We start from the raw sequence: 21797 nt of genomic DNA, 5'->3' as shown, positions 1-21797 counted from the left end.
ATAGGTTTTGTATGGGAACTCAATGAGTGTCAATAACAAGGAGGCAAGTTAACAGCTCCCCACTTTACTAAATCATGTCACCATCTGAGCAAATGGGAAGTGATTGGAAAGATCTAATAAGTTCTTTCATGGACCACAGAGCCTATAATTTATGATGTCTAGTTTACCACACATCTGCAGGCCTAAAACACAGACTTGCATTTTACTTAGTTTTTTTTTTCTTTTTCACTGAAGTATATGTTAAACACAGTAAAAATATACAAATCGTAAGTTACAGCATGATACCTTTTTTGCATCTATACCCAACTGTTTAACAAGCACCGAGATCCAGACTTAGAATATTCCCCTCACCCCAGAACACTCCGTTGTGCTCTCTTCTCAGTCAAGAACCTTCCAAAGTAACCACTATTGATTTTTAAAAGCTATCTTTAAATTTAAAAACATGGGTTTGGGAGAAAAGTGAGCTTGATATTATTTTGTACAGAGATACAGAGTGAAGTGAAAGTCACTCAGTCGTGTCCAACTATTTGCGACCCCATGGACTATACCGTCCATGGAATTCTCCAGGCCAGAATACTGGAGTAGGTAACCTTTCCCTTCTCCAGCGGATCTTCCCAACTTAGGGATTGAACCCAGATCTCCTGCATTGCAGGCAGATTCTTTACCAGCTGAGCCACAGGGAAGCCCAAGAATACTGGAGTGGGTAGCCTATCCCTTCTCCAGCAGATCTTCCCAACCCATTTGATTTTTCTTAAAGAACTCATTTACTGAAGCATTATCACACATCCCCCTCTGTTATTGTGAAGACATGCAGGCATTCAGAGCACCCCTGCTCCTGTTTGCCCAAGAGAAAGAATAAAGTTTCCTTATAGAGATCCTGCTTCTTTATACAGAGTGAGAAGGCTGAGGGAACATTTCTATTTTGAAAGCAAAAGGATAGGACAAAGCACAGGAAATCAGCTTCCCCCATTCCATTCCTTACTACTTTCCTATTTAGTTCACCTTGCTCATCATACCAGCTTAGGTTTATATCTTACTTAAAGTTTAAATGACTGATAGATGCAGACATTGTAAACCATGTTAATATTACAGTTTTTTTTAAATCAAATGAATTTTTTTAAATTTACTTATTTCTCTCCTACGCAAGGTTCTTCCCTTATGCAAGAACCACAAAGGCTACAAGTTTCCCTTTTTACAATCTAAAATAATGCCTTTAACAGAGGAGGTATTCAGTAAACATTTGTTGAACAAATGAATGAATCAGCATCCTCAAGGTCTGTGGGAGAATGTAAGGCTTTTATTAAGCAGAAATGGGAAAACACAAAGGATTTAGACGGGAAGGAGGGTCATCAGAGCCCACGTCGTTCAGTTGCTCAGTCATGTCTGACTCTGCCACCCCATGGACTGCAGCAAGTCAGGCTTCCCTGTCCTTCACCATCTCTTGGAGCTTGCTGAACTCAGATCCATTGAGTTGGTGATGCCATCCAACCATCTCGTCCTCTATCGTCCCCTTCTGCCTCTCAGGAGGCAGGTAAGGTGGTCTGGTACTCCTATCTGTTGAAGAACTTTCCACAGTTTGTTGTGAAGTCAACAAACTTTGACTTTGTAAAGTCAAAGGCTTTAGCATAGTCAATGAAGCAGAAGTAGATTTTTTTTCTGGAATTCTCTTGCTTTTTGTATGATCCAACAGATGTTGGCAATTTGATCTCTGATTCCTCTGCCTTTTCTAAATCCAGCTTGAACATCTGGGAGTTCTTGGTTCACTTACTGTTGAAGCCTAGCTTGCAGAATTTTGATCATTACTTTGCTGGTGTGTGAGATGAGTGCAATTGTATGGTGGTTTGAACATTCTTTGGCATGCCTTTCTTTGGGATTGGAATGAAAACTGACCTGTTCCAGTCCTGTGGCCACTGCTGAGTTTTCCAAATTTGCTGGCATATTGAGTGCAGCACTTTCACAGCATCATCTTTTAGGATTTGAAATAGCTCAGCTGGAATTCCATCACCTCCACTAGCTTTGTTCATAGTGATGCTTCTTAAGGCCCACTTGACTTTGCACTCCATGATGTCTGGCTCTAGGTGAGTGATCACCACATCATGGTTATCTGGGTCTTTAAGATCTCTTTTGTATAGTTCTTCTGTGTATTCTTGCCACTTCTTAATATCTTCTGCTTCTGTTAGGTCCATACAGTTTCTGTCCTTTATTATGCCCATCTTCACATGAAATGTTCCCTTGGTGTCTCTAATTTCCTTGAAGAGCTCTCTAGTCTTTCCCATTCTATTGTTTTCCTCTATTTCTTTACATTGATCCCTTAGGAAGGCTTTCTTATCTCTCCTGCTATTCTTTGGAACTCAGCATTCAGATGGGTATATGTTTCCTTTTCTCCTTTGCCTTTCACATCTCTTTTTTTCTCAGCTATTTGTAAGTCCTCCTCAGACAGCCCTTTAGCCTGTTTGCATTTCTTTTTCTTGGTTATGGTTTTGATCACTGCCTCCTGTACAGTGTCACAAACCTCTGTTCATAGTTCTTCAGGCACTCTATCTATCAGATCTAATCCCTTGAATCTATTTGTCACTTCCACTGTATAATCGTAATTATACAGTGTAAAATCATAATTATACATAATTGTTATAATTGTACGTATGTGTAATTGTAATTATACGTATAAGAACACTCCAGAGCCCATGGGGTGTTGCCAAATTCCAAGACTGGCAAAGGAAGCCAGAAAGCTTGCCTGGCCCCTCTCTGTAAGTTGCTAGCATTTCTAGTGGGAACTAGAAATAAGGCAAACCAAATGGAAAGAAAGCCAGAAAGCCATGTCCACCTGTCCTCTAGCCTTCATCAGGTAGCTGGGTCCATGGCCAGGACTGTTCTCATATTGCTAGAAGCATGCATGTTAATCACTTTATAATTTCATGGTAGACAGAAGGTTCCTTGACTTGTAAGCAACTACTCATTCATAAAGAATTCCGTGTAAGCGGAAGAGCCTTCCCAGTAAAAGATTCTTGAGGGAAGAAAAAGCCATTTGAAGAGAAAACGAATTTTCAGATGGAATTGCAAATTGTCATGAGAGATCTTCTTGCCTAAAGAAAAGATTTCCAACATTCAAAGAGAGTTAATTCTGATATAGTAGTCTGTCTTGTTTGGAAAGGAAGGGTAAAGGGAGGCTTTTGTGTTTTCGGAAAAGCAAGAGTCTCAGGTATATTCCTGCCATTCCTCTCTCAGGGACCATGCTTAGCATACTCTGTGTAGCATATGCAAACCTTCAGTGGTACATGGAAATAGCAGAGAGGATAGAACCTATGTTCTTTTAGGATTAAAATGCTTAATAAGGAAAAATAAAACTTCAAGTGATTTCGATAGTATTGATAATCATTCTGTGAGCACCTGCTTCAGGTCAAGTGCTCTCATTATTTTGCAGTCATGGAGTACTATCCCAGGAGGCAGAGAGAATTCTCTCTGTTTTTGAGATAAGCACATTGGACCTCAGAGAGGTTAAGCCATTTCCCCAAAGTCACAAAAACAGTAAGCAACCAAAGTTAGATTTGAACCCAACTTTAATTGATGTCAAAGTTTATTATTTTCTGCTCTACAATGTTCCTTCTTAGAAAAAGAATCTGTTGCTAGTTTATCATCCTCTTTTGTCTGTGAAGCTAGCAGAATAGGTTGTAGACACCTTGGTTGTCTTCATATTTTCTGCAGTTATTCAGGCTTCCCATGACCTTTCCTTTTAAAAACTCCTCTAGCCTCCCCTGGCCACCTCCTAGAGTAGAAGCATCATTGACTGAGGATCCAGGGGCCTGGGTGGTGGACCAGGCTTATAGAGAAAGAGCGGTTTGACCTTAACTGTATCTCTGAGCCTCATTCCTTACCCACAACTCCATCCTGCTCAAAATTTCTATGATTCTAAACTGCAAGTGAAGGTGACCAAGATAAAAATTTCCTCTTATAGGTGAATTTCCACTCTTGAATGTGATGAAAGCCTTAAGTTTAAATAATAATGCTTCTTAAAATTAGAACTTTCTGGCAGTCTGGGTATATATTTGTTGCCCCTGTAGAGCTTTGTCATACCACATCCTAGAACACTATTCACTCTTTCTCCTAAAATGTTAAGGACAGCCTTACTGTACAGTGTAGGTCGTGTAGGTCTATTGACTCTTTCCTCTCAGGTACTTGGAAATTTCTGAACCATGTGACATTCTAATGCCAGAGAGATTTGACAGGATGCATCATGTATTAAACAAGAGTGTCCTTCTTAAGTGAAATTAGCCTGGAGCAAGTTAGAAGTCAAGTTAGACATGCATCATTTATACAACCCACACATATGGGGAGATGGAGGGAAGGAGTTAGAGTGGTCATTGGATTAAAAGATACCATTAGGCTAGTTGTCTGATCAGAGTCTTCTTTAGAACAGTGGGTTTCAAACTCTGGTCGATGTAGGTATCATCTGAGGGGCTTGGTAGGAATGCAGATTCCCAGGCCCTCCTGAGAAATAGCTCAGTTAATGCTGGGCTGATCTTGTGGAGCACATTTTAAGAAGCTCTACTTCAGCATGTCCCAAGGAGGACTTCAGTTACTGTCCATATGATGGACTAAGAGGAGAACATTTTGAAAGAGAAATAGGCAGGGATTTAGAAAGAGGTCTGTGGTTTTTTCAGTGGCATCAGCACTCTCTTTGGAAAATAAGACTTTCTACTTGAAACCTCGTCTGAACAATTAGGCTCAAGAAGACTTCTAAATGACTGGATCAGGGGTAGTGAGACAGTAAGGGAGATTAGTCATGAACCTCAGTCACCAGGGAAAGGCATGTTGCTAAGGGCAAGGCAGAACACACAAGGTCAATTCATTGGCAACCAAGAATATGGTAGGTATGGCTAGAAAAAAACTGGGGTAGCTGCTGAGAAGAGTGGAAGGTGCAACAGAGAAGAACCCAAACCAGATGCTTGTTAACACACACAAGTGTGCAAAAGTAGGTAGTGGGACTCTACTCAGGGCAGTAGCAGTGTATCAGAGTGCTATCTCTGGTCTCTGACTAGAAAATCTAATATCCCCAAGAGTCACTGAGAAATTTTAAAGAAAGTAAGGGTGGTGACTGCAACATTCACTGGATGATCCCCAACTAAAGATTTATAAAAACCCCTGGTACTGGTCATGGATGAGGACAGAGCATGGAGGGAGACCAGCTCCATGTCTTTAGTCAGGAGGGATTCATGTTAAACAGAACTCCATCTGTGGTATAATCTAGTATATCCATTCAGCAATTTTTGGCAAGCATTTATTGGGCATCATGCTTATCACACACTTAAAATAACCGTTTCTTTGAAGGGATCATAGTTTATATTACTAATATATTAATATATATGTGTGTATATATGTATTCTTTTTATGGAGTCTATTCCAATAGTTGTGCAATTATTACTCATCTTTTTAAAGTTGTTTTCAAATTCTCATTTAAAGAATGTTCCAGGTTATGTAAATCAGACATAGCTGAACTCAGTCAACTAAAAGGCTTTTCATTACTCCCTTTCATTACACTGACTAGGTAGAGTGGATAACCTATCTTACAGATATAAACCCTGAGAGGGCCCTTTGGGTCTGTCAGGGAAGTATGACTTACAATAATTATTTGATTCTGAATTAAAACTCAAGGTACCCACAAAAGGATCTTTGTCCACAGAGAACAAAAATAAATCGGTCCAAGTTTGGCTAGGCAGGCAAGGCATGAAGTTTTTAAGCTCATCTTCGGAAAGCTCTGTAATGCAATGGCCACTTTGACCTTGCTCATCATGTGAAGCATAGAGACGGTCTTGCTCATTCCAGCCCTAAGCCGTTCCCCTGGTCCCCAGGCAGGCGCAGATGTGGCATTGCCTGGTAAGACTGTTTATATAAGTAGAGGTTGAAAAGTCATGGTGTGGAAATTATTAGGATTCTGGAAAGATTCCAGGGCATGGTCCTGATCAAACTCCTCCCAACTCTTATCCCTGGGTTGGGAAGGTCTGCTGGAGAAGGGAATGGCAACCCACTCAAGTATTCTTGCCTGGAGAATCCCATGGACTGAGGAGCCTGGTGGGCTACAGTCCATGGGGTCCCAAAGAGTCAGACATGACTGAGCTACTAACACTTTCATAATGGAATAATAGACATTTAGCTAAAGGCTTCCCTGACTATTAAGATGAAAATCTAGGGAGAGAGTAGTGTTTCAAGTACTGTTAGTCATTTCCTCCTTTGTGTATATGAGTTGAGAGGTTCTCAGGTTCCTTACCAGCATCCCCAAGAGCAGACTTTGATATTAAGAGTATCAAATGGAGGGATGAAGCTAGATGGATAACAGGGCTCAAAATCATGTGGCTAGGACACTGGTGAGAAATCATTTCTTCAATTTTATCTAAGATTGAAACTAAACCCAAGGTTGGTAGTAAGCTTTGCTATTAGTCTATCCTTTTAGTTAATTCCAAATAAGTGTAAGACCTGTTTCTCCATGTTGACCTTGGGTTTTGCAGGGAGTGAATGGCAACAGTGCTGGTTCATCAGCTATTCTGCTCCTCTCCCCTGACTAAAATACCAGTAGCTGACTAGGAAGGTCTATGTTTACCAAACATAAAGGCATCACAGAAAATACCCATATGCATTCAGCAATGCTAGCTGGGAAGGACAAAAATACAATATCTGCTCCCATCTGTGCCTTGTCCCTTCGGAAAATGTGCACACATATGGTGGGCCCATGTTAATTAGGTCCAAATATGGATTGGATTCAACTTGAGAGCAGCAGATAAATCTGCAGCTAAAACTTTTCCAAATGCTCTGATGCTTCCTGAACGAAAATGTTTTCAAGGTGTTGAATAGGAGAGGGCTACAATGAACACCATCAGAAAGAAGAGCTCAGATGATCAAAGATTCAAATCAACAATTCTGCCCACATTTTAGTTACATTTTAAATTTCAGTCATTTAACAGCTAATATTTATTTATATACCAAATATTCATGAAAATAAAATGTTACTAACCTGCACATTAAAATAATGAGAACTAACTTGTCCATGGTTAGTGTATTGTCTGAGTTCACAGCTATTTAATGGTGATGCTGAGTTGAAAAAAGAGGGAATAGCATTGTATAGCAATTCTCTTACTGTTTTATTTGGCATTATTTTACTTTTGGCAAAAAATAAAAAGAACTGCCAATGTGATTTTAAGAAAACCAAAGTAACTTTTATCAACTGACAGCTGAGAGCAAAATTGTGTTACTTGGCTAGCATTTTCCTGCATTACATGTTCAGTTGTAGTAACTGATGCAAAGTTGTTGGCCACTGTTTCTCCACGGCTAAGGTTGAAGAGAGACTGAAGTATTGGTCAGATGGAAAGATAGTCCATTCTTGATTAGACAACACTTTGAAACCGAGTACAGTTCCTTAGCTGACTCTTAAGCAGCTAACATAGGGGCCTGCTGACTTCTGAGGCTGGACAATATTTTCCCATTTTAAAATGGGAATGTCCTTCCTTTGGGTTATGTACTATGAGAATGCACTAAAGCAATCCGTGTGTCTCGTGAGCATCGTGGTAATATTGTGTGTGTTTATTTTGGGATTAATGCCATCCAGGAAGCCTTTGAAAAGCAGCACTATGGACCAGGCAGAAGCACACATCAACATAAGTTGAGCAGGCTCACCAGGACCTCTGAATTTCCTTTGGGTTCCTGTCATAAGAAAATGCAGGTGATGAATAATGGCATACTAGCCCTTGAACTCTACTGGTTCAAATCTACTAGGTGATTTCCTTCAGTCTACATATCCAGATGATAATTATCTCAGTCAACCATCTTTGTATAATTGTCTGAAAGTATATAAACCCATAATTCATGAACACATTCTAAAATAATATCTGTTGGATACTCCTGCTGGTTGAATCAGAGAGTATGCATGATCTAATTTGCGATTGGGAAATTTCTCAGTAGGGAGCTTAGTATTAAGTATTAGTCTCTGTGCAAACTATATGTTGAATATAAGGCTGCCTCTTAAACAGCAAGTAGTCTAACCTTCCCTACCCCACTCCAAAGTCAGGTTCCTCTCCTCAGAAGTTAGATATTCAGTTTGGGAGAAGAAGGTTCAAAGATCCAAAAGTAGTTTGAGATAGGCCTCACAATTCAGAATCTCCTATTGCTGTCTCCCAAGCCCTAAGGAATATGAAGAACCCACTCATTTTTCCTCATCCCAAAGGAACCTTGTAGTTAGGGAAGGAAGAGATCATTTTGAAAATTATTATAGACTTAAGACAGAGCCTCAGACTTCCTCTAATCTCCTGGTTCAATCTCATTTTATAGTAAGGAAAGTGAGACTCAGAATGATAAACTGATGGGCTTAGAGAGGCTAGTCTTTGAGCCTAGAGGATACAGTAAATGATGGAAGAAGTGTGGTGCTCCTGTGCCCTAAGCTACCTTCTTGGTATTCTGTTCTTTGCACCATCACTTTCAGAGCAAACTCAAATGAATATTAATGCAGTGGAAAGTTACCTCCAAAAAAAGGATAACCTACCGGTTGCTATTGCTAGTCCAATCAGGTAAACAGTCAAGGACACGTGGTCATGCCGCCTGCCTTGTATTTCATTGCATAATTCCTCTTTTCCTTCAAACAAGGGTAAGATCTTCACTCTGTTGTGTTTGAACCAGTATTACGCCCTTAAGTGTATGTGTATTTCTGAACCCAAACAAGAGTGCAGTTTCTCGTGTTGTAAGAGAATCTGTCAGGTACAGAACATACTTTCTAGACTTTAATGCTTCTACCCTCAGCTGCACCTTTTTTGAGGCCCACTCTCCAAAAGTGCACCCTCTGCACCACTTAGCTCAGTTTCCTGCTGAAGCCACCAGCGTATATGCATGCCAGCGCCTCCCAGCCTCCTAACCTTGCTTGCCTCTAGGAAGAAGGGAATCGTGGTTTCCATGGTATTTTCCAGCATTTCTCTGAAGCCTCACTGCTTAATTCCGATGTGGGCGCTTATGTTACAGTCATTAATTACTGCATTAAGTCAAGTCACAAAACTAATGAGGATTTGGACACAGAGTTGGAAAATGAGAATGTAATTTTGCCTGGATTATAGGATATAAAGATAAACATGGTCCAAATATGCACAGAGAGAAGAAATCACAGCTTTGCATAGCTGCCTTCTAATAGAAAATACGGGCTTATGTGTCTCATCAAAATTGAGAGTAAGATAATCAAAGTATCACCATTGGTAACATTTAGGCAGGTCTTAGTTCGCTGTGCATTCCATTTTCAGCTCTGACATCTAAATAAAGAATGTTCTTTTTTTCCTGTGCCATAACAATCATTTTATAACTGAAGTTAGAATCTTTGAAGTTCTTGCATCGGGCCATAGGATGAGTCAAGAATAGGAGGCGATGTTAGAAAAGCTGACCTTTCATGTGTGTGGATAAAAGACAGGTCATTAGACAGGATTATTTGGGGAGCACGGTTGGATACTTGTCTAGAAATCTACACTTCACCTCCTCTCTTTGCTGCATGTAATCTATCATCAGAGAGAGAGAGAGAAGGCATGTCAGTCCCCAAGAGTTCTCCATGACAACTCAGATACTACTGGGATGGTGGGACACTGAACCTGGATTTATGAATTGAATCAAAAGGAATTAACCAGGAAATCACCTCTAACACCATAAAGGAGTAAGTTTCAGGTCAGATTAAGTTGATGACGAGGGTGACATGGAGTACTGTTGTGGAGGAACAGTCGAAGAACTATTTATTGTTTGGAGAACTCTATGCAAGTTGGCAGATAGCATAAGACCCCCAGCTACAGGATCAGTCAAAGAAGAAGACAGTGAAGGCAAACAGTAATGTCCAGAAATCGTGGGGATCTATCCTGGTCAGTTTACTCTTTGACTTACAGACTGGGACAGAAAGCACAATCATGAAATTACAAGAAAATCCCAAGGGCCCCAGAGCGGAGGGCAATGCCATTTTTTACTATCTATGCATATAGCATATAGTGTATTCTACTAAAGCTCTTAAGCAAATCATCTCTTTTTCAAAGCTGAGGAAATAGAGGTTCAGAGAGAGAACAAATTTTCCCTAGGTCACACAGTTAGTTCTGAGGCCAGAGGCCCTAGCTCAAGGCTATTTAACTCTAAAAGCCTTGTTGACTATAGTATCAGAAGGAACCAAGATAGCATTCAATATCATAAAGTTCAGAAGAGGGGCCTCAAACTGTGCAGCAAACTGAAAATTGCAACATGAACTTCATGGTGCTGATTTTACACGCTGTAAAATTAAACCAGCAACATAATATTGGTGACCAAACATATGTCCACTAACTCTGGTGTGGTGAAAATTTATGAAAGCAAAATCAGTGATGTAATCCCTCCATCCTTATAAAAATGGTAGCCATTTGTTTATCATGTTAACAAATATAGGAAAAAGAGACTGATTTAAGTTGTAGCAAATATGATTTAAGTTATATAAGGAAGAATTTCTGGAGGTTTCCCTGGTGGTCCAGTGGTTAAGAATCTGCCTTCCGATACAGGGGGCACGAGTTCGATCCCTGGTTGGGGAACTAAGATCCCACATGCCACAGGACAACTTAAGTCCACGCACCACAACTAGAGAAGCCCACCGTCCAAACTACTGAGCCCATGTGCTCTAGAGCCCATGGTAAGCAGCTAGAAAAAGCCTGTACACTGCAACAAAGACCCAGCACAGACAAAAATAATAAATAAATTAAAAAATAATAATTTATGCACAATATTAGAGTAACATATAAAATCTGCTTCTTTGATGGTCCTTAAAAATTGAATAGGGCTTCCTTGGTGGCTCAGAGGGTAAAGCGTCTGCCTGCAATGCGGGAGACCAGGCAGGATCCTTTCCTTTTCCAGGATCCCAGGATAGTAAATTTTTTCTGAAAGTAGATATGCTATATAAACTATACATGCTACATAAAACTATCAAATGAGCTTCCTATTTGAAAGACTCCGCAGGTGGCTCAGTGGTAAAGAATCCACCTGCCAATCCAGGAGACACAAGAGACTCAGGCTCAATCCTGGGTGGGGAAGATCCCCTGGAGTGGAACATGGCAGCCCACTCCAGTATTCGTGCCTGTAAGATCCCATGGACAGAGGAGCCTGGCGGGCTACAGTCCATGGGGTCGCAAAGAGTCGGACATGACTGAGCACAAACACAAAATCAAAATTGTGGCATCTTGAATTTAAACAGTCTTTTTGGTCATTTGTGAAATTTGAAGATACTTTACATTCACATCTTAAATCTTACCTCTTTCCTCTAATTGTCCTTTGAAAATTGAGTCCCCAAAAGATTTGTTCCAAAACCATATGTCTTTTGAATCATATTTGTTTGTGTCTTTAAATTGGAATTGGAGTAAATGAAGAATTAATGTGAGGTAGGAGATGATAGCTCTGAAACAGATGTCAGAGTTTTGATTGTTGTCCGAGCTTTCCTATTTATGGGCTCCATTATTTTAACTCATCTAACTTTTGAAAGAAGTCACTTCCTTATCAGTAAAACAAGAATATTTTGCAAGGTAATATGTTCAAATAAAAAAAAAATCCTATGCATCTATAAAAGTCAGCATTCTAGCAGAAAATTCTTAGAAGCAATGAGAAGGAAGGGAAGAAAACAGATATTAGCAAAGACATTGTGGACATTTGAGACCAGCTGCTTCTCTTTAAAAATGCTCACCCTCTCCTTTTTTCTTTCATATTGCACACCATATGCTATGATGTCCTAACTTCTACTACAATTTACTATACTTGATTCAGTAAATATTATTTGAGCAATAATATGTATGATACTCGAGGCTCACTTCTTTATTTCATTATGGATTTTGGCCTTTTTAAGTAATATAAATTTAGAATTTGAGTGTCTCTGAAGAGACTGTAGAAAGCAAGATGTGTGTCCTTGTTTACATTTTGGTCAAGAATGGTCAGTACTTAATGGGATGGGTCAACAGAAAAGCTTCAAAACGGGGTAAGATCAAATATGTCAGGGAAGTGAATAATTAAAAAATAGAAATCAGAGGTTAAGTAGACAGAAACAAATTTGACACTTGTTCACCAACAGAGACTATGTCCTGCATCACTGTATATATTGCTTAAATTTTATTCAGGTACTCCAGGTATTTGAATCTGCAGGACACTTATGGATTTCTGGTCTACTGTCACTCCCTTTTTTAAACTTTTGTCTTCTGACTAACAGATATATTACATTGTGGGAAGTGTGATCTTGCTTGTTATAAAGTCACTGGCTGCATAGTTCTCTTTGTGTTTTGTTTGGCCATCAAAGCCTTGGGCTTTGGTCTCCATGCAGAGTTAATTCTACCTCTGCTCCTACAAAATTAAGAAAGTGTAGAATTTTTCCTGGATGCAGCGCTTCTATCCATATGCTTTAGGTTTCAGGAAAATTCAAATACAAAGCATAACCACAGGACATTATTTTTTTTTAATGTGGACCAATGTTGAAGTAATTATTAAAATGTGTCAGGTGGAGGCAATTCATGAGTTTATCTTTGGTGCTTCTGTTGTATCCCTTCCTTGTATCTTTCTTAACTCTCTTTGTCCTATCTGATTTTTCCTCTCAGGCATCCAACATGCTCGTTCCACTATTCTTCACAGACATTAAACCTACTATCTGAAAGAAAATCTCGTGTCAGTTCTTTATAGTTTAGTATGAATTGAGGACAACATGTTCCCTCTCCTGCGGGCATTTGCTTTGTAAACCTGAGAATTGAGAGAAAGTCTTTCCTAATGGAATGTCAGCGAGGACTTTCCAGCACCTTTTAGACATCAGAGACTGATCTTTAAACTTGAGTTGAACCTGTAGCTGGGCATGTATTAGCACTAATTCCTCCTTACCCTCTAGTTAAGATGGGCCAAGTGACTCAAATAAACAGGAGTGTAGGTGCCAACCCCCAAATTCTAACAATATTTGAGTCACAGAATTCGTTTGCAGAGTTAGAGCCACTTTTCTTTCCCTTGTTCCTATTTATTCCTGCTACTTAAATTATCTTATGTGTGCCTGCCTTGTTAGGCTGGAGCCCTTCCAGGGCAGAGACCACATGTTACTCAGCTCTGGATCTCTAGGCCCGGCACGGTGTCTGGCTCACTGAAAACCCTTCCTGGCAAATAATTAGATTCCTGCAGTTCAAATCTGCCAAGAGCCATGTTTCCTTAAAATTGTATGCCCAGTTCTCTTACACCAAGGGTCTTTCCCCTCATTTCATAGACTACCCACCATGAAGGAAAAGTCGAAACTAGTCTGTCACAGGACAAACTCCACCCAACCCCAAACAATTGTTGGGGGTATTTCAGAGCCTACTGGGAAGCAGAGATAGAAGAATTGCCTCTGGATCTAGTCTGATGAACATTATATTCTTCATGGTTCTAGAATGCAAGGGCTTTATAGAACAGAAGGAAAAGAAAGCTAGTTTTATTTCAGCAGTGCATGATGCCAGGTATTTACTAGAGCAAATGCCACCCAAGGCCCAGAGGGTTAGCTGGAGCAGCTGATACTCTCTGCTGCTTTTTATAACTCTCCTTCCCAGCACCATGCTCTATGCATGTCCCATTTCATCAGGTCACATCAACTTAGGTCGTGCCCAATACTGCATCTTATCCCAAATGCATCACTGTGTGGAATATTCTGTTTCCTTAAAAGAATTATAAAAATAAAGATAAATTCCTTAAAAACAAAGTAGGGGAAGTCTCCCTGATTCTTTGTGAAAGCAGTGACTTTGCCAGTTTTTACAAATGAGCAGCCTCTTTCCTTCCAAAAGACATTGCAGCTATCCACTATCAGCAAGCTGTGAAATTGCTAGGTTAAGAATGGAATGCACAGTACAGAACCAAATTGTATATAGAGTTGTGAAATACAATTTTGGTGGTGGTGAGTGGTAAGTCTGCAAACTTGTGAAAATCATTTGCAAAGATACTTGCTGTCCACTTTGTTTTTTGATAGTAAGATTAGAGAGAAAGGGGATTCTATAAATGATCTTTAAAATGTCAATATTTATTCAATATATTTGATATCTCTCATATACAGTACACAGTCTTGGCCATTTGGGAGGGGATATAAAAGATGGAAAATCCAAATATCTTGACTTTAAAGGACTTATTATTTAGAAAGAATGTTAATTTTAAAATACAAAGAGCCATCATGTCATTTACTGAGAACATACCATGCGTGTCAGGAACTGTGGCAAGTATTTTTATATACTCTATATCAGCGGTTGGCAATCTGTGACCAAAGGGCTAAATCTAGTCTATCATCTGTTTTTGTAAATAAAGTTTTACTGAAACACAGCCACATCTATTTGTTTGAGTATTTCCTGTGACTGTTTTGTACTATAAAGGCAGAGTTGAGGAGCTGTGAGAGCGTTGAAACAGTCTGACCTGCAAAACTAAAATAGTTTCTATCTGCCCCTTATAGAAAATATTTGCTGACCTTTGCTGTATATAATTCATTCTCACAAGAATACTCAGAGATACAGTGTTTCCCAGTTTCCAATTAAGGTAACTGAAGGTATAGCTTATGTAACTTAGCAAGTGGCAAAGCATGGATTTAATTCTAGATTTATCTGGTTCCAAAAATCTATGTTCTTGTGCTGTATTTGTATATAGAAGTGGCCAAAATATGGGGTAGGAAGAAGTCAGAGCCTTATAGATTCACAGAAAAACTATTATTAGGGTTCACAAAAGAGAGATTATTTTGATCATAGGGTGATAAAGATTCTGGAAAAGATTATATTTGAATACAGAAGTAAAAATGCATCTGAGGAATTTTCTGTCCCAAGCTCAAGCCCAAGAAAAGTTAACAGATGAAGGTCAGATGTTTAGTTAGAAGTAGAGCTGAGATTAGAACCAGTTTTCCATTCACTGAGCTCTAAGTATGCCGTCAGTGACCATACTGAACCGTTGAATCTTTGTGTGTGTGTGTGTGTGTGTGTCTGTGTGTGGTTAAATGCCATAGAATGGCATAATTATTTGAAATGAAATGTATGTTGAATGAAACATACAAAAGCTTGTATGTTTTACTCAGTAGTAATTGAACTAAACGGCCTGCACTTCCTTTATTGAATCAATCAAAAAACATATTTGTGCAGACATTTATAGGATACCACCACCTAACCAACATCCTACCAAATATATTTTGGTTGTGGAAGATTACCCTTCTGAGACAATGAGAACCACTGGCATGCTCAATGACTTTAATTTAAAACAATAAACAAGAGACCACAAAGGATAATATTCATATCCATCTTGCCCTGCAGAATCAGGTGGCTCTAGGCCAGGAGGAAAATGGAAAAGGGAGCAGAGGGTAGCTGAAGGAAGCTTACCTGATACTGTAGAGTACTTTGCCATTTTTTGAAATGCGAAGTAATTTGTTGTCAGTGGTAACATCATGGAAGTTGGCCCCCTTCTCATTGGCAAAGAACAAATCTGGTTTCCAAATGGAGTCCAGCATCGATGGGTCCAGGTCCAGAGAATCATCAGGGTACTCGCTATATGCCAACCGTGAATCGTTCCACTGTTGTCTCAGAAAAATATTCACTCGGTAGTCCTACAGAAACGCCATGCATAAGAGTTATCTATCAACCACTCTGACATATTTTCCCCTCACTCTTCTCCCTGATTTGATGTGTGCCATGTTGGTATCTGAATAAACCCGACTGTGTATATCTTGGTCAAAATAAACCACTCAGTTCTATTAGGAGTGGGAACAGACAGGAGAAAGAAAGAAGACTCAACCAAACCAAAACACTAATGGAACAAGCTGAGTTGGTTGACTTTTTATTTAATCATTCTGGGTGGAAAGAATTTGCCTGCAATGCAGGAGATGTGAGTTTGATCCCTGGGTCAGGAAGATCCCCTGGAGAAGGAAATGACAACCCACTCCAGTATTCTTGCCTGGGAAATCCCACAGACAGAGACACTTGGTGGGCTACAGTCCATGGGGTTGCAAAGTCAGACACGACTTAGCGACTAAACAACAAATAACAACCATCCAATTTTGCTGTAGAAAGAGATAGTGGTAAGTATAGCAGTCAGTCTGTGATGGCAGATTGTCAAATAAAACTGATTTATTTTCCAAATCAGGAATGACATGATCTCTGTTTTCAATCTTCTCAGATGCTTTGGGCAGAAGAAAAGCCACTCTGTAATTTTGTAGTGGAAATCTTATTATAAAACTCTGATATGATGGGGCAGTATTTTTTAAATTCATCAACATAAATATTAAGATGTTTCAAGTTGACAAGATAATTCCCTTACAGCTACTTACTTTTGAAACTCTTAAATATTTTCTCATTTCTCTGAATGGGTTGTATATACGGTAGTCGACTTGATACTTCATCAAAACAGAAATCTCTTTCATGTTTTCCTAATCTGAGCACCTTTTGATAAAAGTGTTCCTCCCCGTGGAAACTCAGATACACCCTGTCATTCCCACTTGGCCTGGAAATTTTCTTCTGTGCTAATGAATCAGCGTGAAGCAGTAACTTCTCTTTGGAGGAGTTTTACTTAAAGGCCTTTAGGTTCAAGGAAATCGTTGCTTCGCTTGACAGATCACACCCAATAGAGGTTTCAACAGTATTCCCTAGTCAAGCGGGACTACAGTTCAGAGCGAACAGTTGTCCACATCTGCCACCTGTGGGCTTTTAGGGTAATATATACTCATCCCATCTTACTCTCTTTACCTTTTCCACCTTCATTTGCTTTGTCTCCACATCTTTGTTTTGGCATCTGGATCTTGGGTCATTGCTTACTTTTCTGTAACGACGACCAACATGTCCTAGTTTGCCTAAGAACTTTTCCAGTTTAGCCTCAGAAGTCCCACATTCAGGGAACCCACTCAGTCATAGGTAAAACTTGGATGGTTGGTTTCTCTATCAGGTACAATGGAGACCATCTCAGGATGGTCTGTTTTGGTTAATCCCTTTAGAGCCAAAAGAAAAATGGTAACTAGATTTAAAGATCAGGGTGGATAAAAGAGCATCAATCCAGTTCCTTCTCCTTAATCACTAAACTCTCCAAATTCCCACGACTTTTCCCCATAATACAGCCATTTGACAATCAGGCTGGTAGAGTATTTTGGAAATGGCAGTTCTTAGAAAGAGTGCCCCATGTGGGTTTAAAGAATGCTAATAATCAAATAGTTACTAACTTCTGGAAATCAGTCATCAAAGCCTAGCTTCTTAGGAAAAGCTGAAATATATTTTTAATAATGACGGACTATATGTTTCTCTATTGTACAACATAAGGACTTTTTGACTTGGAAAATTTTATCAGCTGATTTTTATTTGGGATTATTGGACAGAGGAACTTGGCAGGCTACAGTCCATAGGGTCGCAAAGAGTCGAACACGACAGAGCAACTTCATTTTACTTGATACCAGGCCTGCGAAGCAAATTCCCAGACCTGAGAGGGAAGCTTCCATTCCATTCTATTTGCTCATTGGCTATCCCCTCTCTTCAAGAGTGAACCAAGAGAATGGCAAAATCTTAAAAGTTCTCCCCATCACATATTTTGCATTTTTGGAATTATCCAAAGGAATCAGAGGGTAGTAACTGGAAGGAGATGACCACTTAGTGTTTCATTGGCAACAGGAGTTATTGGAAGCTTTGGAGTTTTGTGTGAGTAAAGAATGGAAATGTGTGATTTGTGGAAAACAAAACAGGGGCTGTTGAAAACAAAATAATCCAATTTGCATATAAATAGGTACTAGATAGACCAACTGTGATATTTTCTAAAGATTTCCTGAAGGAAAAAAAATGCAGGAAAAAAGGAAAAAAAAAACTACCCCTTTTATTTCCTTTAAGGTGGGAACCAATTATCCTTAATAAAATTTTTTGTGTGAGGGTTTATGAGATTGGTTCAGTAGAAGGTAGGAGGGAAGAGGATGTCATCTCTTAGTCAATTCTGGAGGTAGAAAAATTCTAAGTATAGGAAGTAATGATAGCTGGAAATAACAGAGATGAATGGGTTAAATTTCTTAGGCCATAGGGAGACCCCTACCCCGGAAGTAAACAGAAAGAGAGAGGCCATGAAAAGTCATAGAGTGAGCGTTCAGCAACAAAATCACCAGGAGAACATCACTGTAGTCCTCCTTTGAACCTGAGAATGATTTAAATATGCATTTTTTATTCCAGAGATTCCAGAGAATATTACATTACTGACATAAAATATGAAACATTGACTTAAAAAAAAATCTCAATATAAATTTTCACAGCTAATGTACATCTTTTAAAAAAGTCTTTCCCACAAGTTTTCTTCTCCAGTGTTTCCTACTTTGCTATTTTGAATTTTCTTCCAATATCAGAACTTTAAAAAAGAGCACTGAATCTATCTTATCACAATAGACCCACTAATTGTCTAAGAGTTAATATAAAATAAATTAATTATCCTGTTCATAAGCAAGGATAAGTGGAAAAGTTAGAGGAGAAAATATATTTTATGCCATACTGACAGGAATTATATGAAATAAGACTTTTATTAGATCTTTTGGAAGTATTTTTTCTTTATAATGTATAGGAATTAAAATTTTCCTTAATTTTGTTCATGATGGTAATACATTATTCCACCCTTAAAACTTTAAAGAATAGAAAAGAACACCCAAGGATGTAGAGAAGTAGATAGCCAAAGAAAATATCTTCCAGGGCTGTGCCCGTATGATTCTTTCAGTTCACTATCATTTTCAATGTAGGGTACAAATTTGACATATGATTTATCCATGCACTGCCTCTGTTTATTTACAGATAGGTTTATTTTCTCAAGATATTCCAAACCACCGGTGATGGTTATATTGCTCTGTAGCCTTTCTTTGTCTTTATTTTTGCTTCTAGGTTTAATGAAATATTAAAGGAGAAGTAAATATTGAGAGACATGCTTAAGTGCAGACTGAATTTTCTTTTATACTGCCTTGTCTCTCCAGAGATAGATTCTACTTCAAATAAATGACATATCTCCTTGTATTAAAATTTGTTTTTCTATGATTGACTCCCTGGGTACTAGATTAGATAATGGAAACATTTAAATTAAAAAAGTATGTGTATGTATATCTATATATATTTATTTTTGTGTGTGCATGTCTGTATGTGTGTAAATGCATACATATATCTTTTATTTTTCAAAGCTATGTGTAAGTCATAGAATCTTGATATATTCTTAACACAGGTAATACAGGTACCTATATTCCATACTATTACTTCACATCAAATTTAGAATTTCTAAAGTTTTACTTTTTTGGTACCTTCTAATTCTATGCCCATGCCACAGAGATTGTTTCCTTAAATTGAATTATTTTGTTATATTTAGTCTAGCATTTGTACTTGGGGATTGCCACTCTATCTCATCTGCATTCATATTAAACTTCACTACTTCTCTCTTTTTATTTTATATGTATATATTTTTCAGTCCAATTATGTCATAAAGTTTTCAAAGATATGCTTTGTGGATTTTTCACAGACCTATAGGGCAGTTTGGTTTTAACTTCTAGCTACACTGCAGTAATGTTTTCATCATCTTGAGTTTGTGCTAGCTTTGAATATGGAAAGTTAGCTTTGAATTTGAAATTATGGGAGGAGCAGTTGCTTTATGATGAATTCAGGTTTTAACATTGCATTTTTAATTTAGAGACCAAGGTCACCTTGTGTCTTAGATTAACAAAATGTTAGGTTGATTCTTGGTTCTCCCTTAAGAATTTAGAAATAAAGAATGTAGGTACCTGCTATTCCTGGTAAGTTAGCATGTCTTTATGAGTTGCTTATGCGACTATAGAATGAAAAGGAGCCTGTGACGTCATTCCAGCAGTTAGAGCAACTATACATTCTCCTAAGGGACTATCTACATAGATCTTATCCAGTGCTTTGGGAACATGATTTCAGTTTAGAGGTAAAACAACTCTTAACCCTGCAGCAGTAACCAGCAGAGGATGTGGAATTTGGGGAAGATTCCGGGGAGCTGGAATCATATTCTAGAGATACTCTCTGAGTAGACACATTTTGTACACTTTCAGCTCTTTCTACCCCCTCCCTGCTGTTGCAATCTATTTCCTGCTGCTTTGGCATGGGGAATGTTCTAGCACTCACAGGTTCAAGTCACATTTTGTTCACCCACATCCTTCCAGGAAGTTATTTGGAAGGTTTGGGGAGAGTTTGTCTTCTCCATTTTCTAATGGCCCAACCTTGGGGACAGCTGCATGCAGATGGCATGCAAATATTCTTGACCTTTACTGACACAATCAGTATTCCTGAACTATGCCTTTGTGTTAGGAAGGAAGGGCTTGCAAATACAACCCTGATCCTGTAAATTAACTTGCCATCACTAGCTAAAGAAAAAGGGGAAAGAAAGAAAAGGAAATGGTAAACTGACATTCCGAAACTAAATTATAACCTGTCTCATCATACACCCCTTTCTGGTCTAATGAGTCTTTTGGAATCATAAAAAAAAAAAAAAACTGTCCCACTGAATACTCTTAATACAGGGTCAGCTGGTAATGACCATCAACAGATCCCTGTGACTTTTAATGAACAGAAGTATATATTTTGAAATAATGTGTATGACTATAATGATCCATAAAAATATTCCTTAGAATAACACAAATATATTGTCCTGTGAGCACACATCTTCATCACTAATATACCAAAGAGTAAGAGGCAATATGAGTCCCTATGTGAGCCTGTTCTTTGCAGGGAGTAAGTAACAACAGTAATTTAGTGGGATTTCATCAAGCATAATAGGAGACACTGGACAGCACCAAAAGAAAGTCATGCTGAGTTCTCAAAACAGATACTTATTGCCTCTTATTTAGAAACAAACATCCAAACTAAATTCTTCAATAATACTGCCAAGAGTTATGGGATAAGAGTGGGATATGAGAGAAATCAACATGTTTAGAAACTCAAAATTCTGATAAATTCTTGGGGAAAAAATCATTCCAGAAAACATAGGGAAAGCAAAACTATTATTCTCCCTCCATTCATAGCACTAATCAACATCCTCAATAACTACATACATTACTGTGCATAAAAGCTAAGAGTCTGATGTCTTGTCAACTAAAGAATTCAAGGAAGAATTGGGTTCTGTTTAATTTTTTGACCATTTTTTGAGCCATATTTTGTGAGTATATCCATGAGCAGTAGAGTCTCAGGGTTTTGGTAAGGGAAACTTGGGCTGTGATGACCCTCTCTGGGTGCATCAGGTAGATACCTAGGCAGAGCCTAAAAGATATAGAAAGATAAGATCTTTTCAAGGTGAAAAAATTCTCATGTTCTTATGATCACCTGCATAATGTCTATTTAAATAATGATGCCTTACATCCCAAAATTGACAGTCTATGGCCTGTGGGCCAAATTTGGCCACAATCTGTGTTCATAAGTAAAGTTTTTTTTTTTTTTTTTTCTGGAGTATAGCCATACCCATTTCCTTGCTATTGTTTATGGCTGCTTTTATGCTGAAAGGGTGGGATTAAGTAGTTGTGACAAAAATTGTCTGGTCCTCAAAGTCTTAAGTATTTACTGTCTGGCGTTTTCGAGAATGTTTGCTAGTCCCTACCCTACATGACATGAGAATTTATTCTTTGACTTAAGCGTGGTAGAGTTTCAAAAATTTTTTTTTAGTTTCACACAAGAGCCATAATTGAAGAAAATAAAGATACTTTTTAAAAGCCAAATTCAGTTTGTTATTACATCAGAAGCTAAGAAATAAAATAAAAGAAGCATATAGGCATCATTCTTCTGATCATGCGATTCAATACATCTCATAGAGCAGAATAGACAGGCCACTGATATTAC

The 21797-nt window shown here is 38.5% G+C and overlaps 1 protein-coding gene across 1 annotated transcript in view; it reads right to left on the bottom strand.

The window, feature by feature from the left end:
- Positions 1–21797, bottom strand: part of GLRA2 (glycine receptor alpha 2) — a 183276-nt gene that overhangs the window by 117283 nt on the left and 44196 nt on the right. The window contains exon 5 of the mRNA XM_043458680.1: positions 15345–15568. Within this exon, the coding sequence (XP_043314615.1) occupies positions 15345–15568 (224 nt within the window). The remainder of the gene's footprint in view (positions 1–15344; positions 15569–21797) is intronic.

This window comes from Cervus canadensis, chromosome X (assembly GCF_019320065.1).
Source record: "Cervus canadensis isolate Bull #8, Minnesota chromosome X, ASM1932006v1, whole genome shotgun sequence".
NCBI lineage: Eukaryota > Metazoa > Chordata > Mammalia > Artiodactyla > Cervidae > Cervus > Cervus canadensis.
This window is presented reverse-complemented; position numbering and strand designations above follow the sequence as displayed.